Raw genomic sequence first — 5,540 nt, 5'->3', positions numbered from 1 at the left:
CAACAAAACACTAACACTCAGGGATTTGATAATAGTCAGACGCCTGCTAATATCGATGATTCGTTTTTAGATCGAATCAATGAATTGTTAAACGAATTCAATCAATGGCACCAGCGTGACCAAGAAGAACAATAACGTCGTCTATCATTTTATTTTTAGATCATATGTTACTAATTTTATGCTTTATTGTAGTCCATGTAAGTTGATATACTTATTCCATGATAATTATATGTTTATCCTTTTGTGTGATGTAAATTAAATGCTGAATGGCGGTTCATGCAGGGAAAGAACATATCAATATTCGCATATTCATTCAAAAACATGAAAATTCTTAATGGAGTACCCCCATTTTTTATTGAATTCCTAAAAAACAATATTTATAATGAATTTTAATAATTTTTTCGGATTTTTTTTTAAGCTTCATTATGACCGATGCACCCGATTTTCGATCCGAATAGCCGATTCGCCGATCCGGATCGATTTTTTGGAAGCCCAATCCGGGTTACCGATCCGTTTTTTAAACCATTGCTTGGCACCCGTTAAGAGCCCACATTGCTTTGCTTTGTATTACCAGATATGGTTTCTAGTAATCCTCTCTCTCTCTCATCCCCCCTCACACCCTTTTCTCTCTCTAGGCTTCTTCCTCAAAAATCGAAAACCTTCTCTCTCTTCCATTTGCGTGGACTGGTAAAACCAGTCTATTCAGATCGAAACACACTACTTTTCCATGCTGGGTTCTTGCAGGAGCCTGGGTACTCGTAGCTATCCTTCCTCACTGACAAACAATCATGTACTCTCTCTCACTGAAATTCTTTGCAAGAGTTTGCGATGTTTCACACTGGTTTCTGTTCAAGAGCAGCTGAAACCGGTGGAAATAGATCAAAACCGGCTGGTTTCCATGTTGGGTTCTTGCAAAAACGTGGAATCTTTAAAGAAGTTACACGCCCAGTTCTTGGTACTGGGTTTCTCTGAGAATTTATTTAGCGTAACAAAGATGTTAACGATGTATTTTATATTAGGAAGCTGGGAATCGGGCCGGTTGATTTTTAACCATATAAAAAACCCTGATCTTTATTCATGGAAGCTGATGCTTGGGCTATACTTAACATCTAATTTGTATTCTGAACTTCTTTGTTTTTACCGGAGCATGAAAGTTTACTGTCTAGAGAGTGATAATAGAGTTTTCGCTATAGTACTGAGGGCCTGTTCAGAACTAAGATCTTTGAATGTAGGGAGAGAAATACACTCCCAGATTATCAAAATGGGCAATCCTGATAGTTTTATCTTTTCGGGTTTGATCAATCTGTACATGAAATGCTCGATAATGGATGATGCCAAATTAGTCTTTGACGAAATGCCTGAGAAAAATGTGGTTGCTTGGACCTCCATGATTGCTGGCTTTTTGCAGAATGAAGCCCCTGAAGAAAGCTTGGTCTTCTTTAATCCAATGCAAAGGGCCAAGGTCAAACCTAACCAGTTTACTATGGTGAGCTTGCTTTCAGGTTGTTCTCGACTGAATTATGGGCATCAAGGCAAATGGGTTCACTGTTACATGATCAAAACTGGATTAAATTCTAATTCTTTCACTGCAACAGCTCTATTGGATATGTACTCGAAGTGTGGAACTCTTATTGATGCTTGTGCAATCTTTGATGATATGCATAGCACAGATGTGGTTTCATGGACAGCCATGATTTCCGGATACACCCAAAAAGGCTCCCCTTTTGATGCTCTGAAGCTTTTTAGGGAGATGCGAAGGCTGGCTTTATTGCCAAATTCTCTCACTATTGCGAGTGTTCTCTCAGCTTGTGCGAAATTAGGCTCCCCAAAACAAGGATTGTCAATTCATAAACTTGTAATTATGCTTGGATTAGAAGGCAATTTACTAGTAAGGAATGCACTAATAGATATGTATGGCAAGTGTGGTATGATAGATGAATCTTCCTGTATATTTGAAAGTATTCAAGAGAAGGATCTTGTTACATGGAATTCCATGATATCAGGTTATTCTCAATTGGGTTTTGGGCACGAAGCTCTAGTCTTGTTTCAGGGGATGAGATCGAATGATGTGCTTCCTGATCCAATCACAATGGTGAGTGTTATTTTAGCTTGTTCATGGTTGGGTTCTCTAAAAATGGGCGAGTCTTTTCATGGCTTTTCCACCAAAGCTGGATTTCTCTTGAATGTTTATGTGGGCACCTCTCTCATAGACCTTTACGCAAAATGTGGATATCCTAAGGTAGCAAGAAGTGTGTTCAATGAGATGAGAGAGAAAAACATTGTGAGTTACAGTGCAATGATAAGTGGGTATGGCATTCATGGCGACGCAGAAAATTCCCTCTCTTTGCTCAGAGACCTAGAAAGAGAAAAACTACAACCCAACGACATCATTTTCACAGGAATCTTAGCAGCTTGCAGTCACAAGGGGCTGGTCACCGAAGGCCGGAAGTGCTTTAATAGAATTAGTAGAGATTATGGAATTAGTCCTTCGATGAAGCATTATGCTTGTATGGTTGATCTTTTAGGGAGAGCTGGAAAGCTCAATGAAGCTCTGGAATTCATAACGAAGATGCCCATAAAGCCTCAAGAGGCTATATGGGGAGCCTTGCTTCATGCTTGTAGGCTTCACATGGACGTTGAGATTGCAGAAATTGCAGCTAATCAGCTATTTGATCTCAAGTCTGAAACACCAGGTTATTATGTGTTAATGTCGAATATATATGCGGAGGCAGGAAGGTGGGATGGTGTGAAAATGGTGAGAGAGATGATGAGAGAGCGAAGGGTGAGGAAATTGCCTGGTTGGAGCTCCATAGAGGTTGAGAACAGAGTGCACTCATTTACAGTCGGGGATGCATCGAGCCCATTGACTGTACAGATACATGACGTGCTTGAGAGGCTTTCAAGACATATGGAGGAGACTATGTGGGAGCTATAGGCATGCATATGTGCATTCATGTTTCCCTTTATGTGTTGGTCAGGTGCTGTTATATGAAGTTATTGAGAGAGAGAGAGAGAGAGATCAAATCTTATCATCAAACTCAAGCTTTTATTAATGATTTATCAACCATCAGCTACCTAATGGTGACTCCATTTTTCCATGGCTCTCACGAGCCCCAAATGAGAATCCCCACCATCAGCAACCGCTTTCCTTGCCTCCTCCCTCACTCTTGCTGCACCCTCCCTCGCACACACATCCCCCATAAATCCTTTTATTTGTTTGCAAACATCTTCTCGATTCACAACCCTTTCACCGCACCAACCCTGAGGCCACACCCCAAGCCCACTCTTCTCCACCACGCCAGCATTGATCATCTGATCGCCAAATTGAGGCCAAGCCAGTATAGGCACCCCATTCAAAGCCGCCTCAGCCACTGAGTTCCAACCACAATGGCTCACGAACCCACCAACTGATTGGTGCCCAAGCACTGAACCCTGATCAACCCAACCGTCCACCACTATTCCCCTTCCCTTAACCACAGACAACCCCTGAGCCCCCTCATCCACCACCTTGGACTTGACCACCGCCAAGAACCTCACTCCACTAGCCTCAAGCCCAGCCCCCAATTCGTCAACTTGGTTTTTCGATATGGTAGTTCGACTTCCAAAGCTCACATATATGACCGACCCATTCGGTTGCCCGTCAAGCCAATCCATGGGAGCTGATGGACCCAGTGGATCAGGAGGCAATGGGCCTATGGGGAAGATTGGGGGGACATGGGCTTGCATAGCAAGGGCACTGAGAGCGTCAGTCTCGAAAGCTCTAAAGGTATTTAAGATTATGCCTGTGGCCTTGGGGAGGGCATTCGAATTGGCTTGAAAGAGAGTGGTGAATGCATGGTTCGGGTCTTTCAAAGCTGGAGGGATCGAAGCTGGAGGAAATGGAGGTAGGCCTGGGATGTCAACTGGGTGGTTGGCGAAATCAGTCGAGAGGGATGGGAAGTGTGCAACGAAGGCTAGCATCAAGGCAGAGGAGGTAAAGAAGATATAATTTGGAATGCCCAATTGGTTAGTAAGGGGAAGCATTGCGCCCGCGAGGCTTATATCGGTTATGAGAGCAGAGAGGCCATTGAGGTTTTCAAGAATGGGCTTTAGTTCATCGATCGAGCGACTAATGAGACCCCATTGTTTAAAGAATGGGTCGATGTTATCAGAGAGAGGTGGGGGAAGAGAGTAGGGGAGACGGTGGATGTCGAGGCCTGAGGAGAAGAGGGCATCGAGGGTTCGCGACTCAGGAACTGAGACAAGTGAAGTAGGCACAAGGATCGTGACGGTGAAGCCATGGTCTTTTGCGAGGAGGGTGGCGAGGCGAGTGAACGGGGCTAAGTGGCCCATGCCTGAGCTTGGTAGCATGGCCACATGAGGCCTTCGGTGCTCTTGGCCTGCCATTGCAAGAACTTCGAATCTTCGAAGTGTGGTGGTTTGAAAAACTTAGAAAGCAATCTCTGTCATGGACACAAAGCCTGTTGCATTGCACTGTTCAAGGGAGTGATTCGGATACTTTATATATAATGCACCTAACCTTTATCCTTGTTAGGTAGAAGCCATGGTTGTTATTTCCTGTATTTATTAAATATTTAATACTTTATATTTAAGTACCTAACCATTTGGACCTTTATGTCAAGTAAAAGCTATTGATGCGATTCCCAATATTTGCTAATAACCTAATATTTATGTACTTTATATCAATGTACCTAACCATTGGACGGTCATGATATCTACAAGCTACGGTGTCGTGATTCCGAATATTTGTTAATAGGAAAAGCTTTCTATACTTCCCCTACACCATAGAAAATATATACTTTTTTTATCTAGCCGTTCAATTTATATCAGAGCTATGGACCATTTGATCTAGGTTTTTCCTTTAGTTTTTTTTTCTACAAATTGTATGAAGAAAATATATACTTTTTTTATCTAGCGATCAATTTATATCAGATCTATGGACCATTTGATCTAGATTTTCCCTTTAGTTTTTTTTTTTACAAATTGTATGAATATGAAATTTGATACCTGCCATCTTCTCAATGGGATGTACCTAAAAAAACTATTTAAATGATTTTTTGATAGAATATAATGATCAAAATACCCCTTGAAACTTTTTAAGGTATTTTGATCATTTTATTTTATTGAAAATATTGTTTTTATATTTTTTACAAATGTAAGTTTAAGAGATGAGTGGGCGCCCAAAATTCGGTGGCTAAATATTTTGTAGAAAAAAAAATCTAAAAATAAAATAGAGTAGAGATGTAACATTGTGATTAGGGTCATCTCAGTCATCCATTCAAATAGACAGTTGCATGAGTGAAGTTTGGGTGTTGTTTGTATTGAGCCTAGGCTCTAAACAATCAAATTAGAGCCTACCTTCAAATAATGTCAATAAATGTGGTTTCAATACTAAAATATTTGTGATAGTTTTAAAATATATTTTCATCGTTATTTACGAAGTTTAAAGCTTCAATAATAGTGTAGATCGACAGATCTATGAAAACTTGAAAATATTGAAAATTGACGGTCCAAAAATGTGTTACAAAATACACTATTTT

At 40.8% G+C, this 5,540-nt stretch overlaps 2 protein-coding genes across 2 annotated transcripts; one reads left to right on the top strand and one right to left on the bottom strand.

Annotated features, from left to right (window-relative positions):
* Window positions 1–727: 727 nt before the first annotated feature.
* Window positions 728–4,512, top strand: LOC18438456 (pentatricopeptide repeat-containing protein At2g03380, mitochondrial). The gene has a single exon (XM_011626751.3). It carries the CDS (start codon window positions 728–730, stop codon window positions 2,933–2,935), a length of 2,208 nt encoding a protein of 735 aa, XP_011625053.1. The 3' UTR covers window positions 2,936–4,512.
* LOC18438457 (UDP-glycosyltransferase CGT) lies at window positions 3,027–4,474 on the bottom strand. The gene has a single exon (XM_006848642.4). The coding sequence runs from the start codon at window positions 4,384–4,386 to the stop codon at window positions 3,076–3,078; it is 1,311 nt and encodes a 436-aa protein (XP_006848705.1). The 5' UTR covers window positions 4,387–4,474; the 3' UTR covers window positions 3,027–3,075.
* Window positions 4,513–5,540: the final 1,028 nt, after the last annotated feature.

The sequence above is a fragment of the Amborella trichopoda genome, chromosome 10, assembly GCF_054954075.1.
Source record: "Amborella trichopoda isolate Santa Cruz 75 chromosome 10, AtrichopodaSantaCruz75HAP2 v2.0, whole genome shotgun sequence".
NCBI lineage: Eukaryota > Viridiplantae > Streptophyta > Magnoliopsida > Amborellales > Amborellaceae > Amborella > Amborella trichopoda.
Note: the sequence above shows the minus strand (reverse complement) of the source record. Positions and strands in the feature narration are given on the sequence as shown.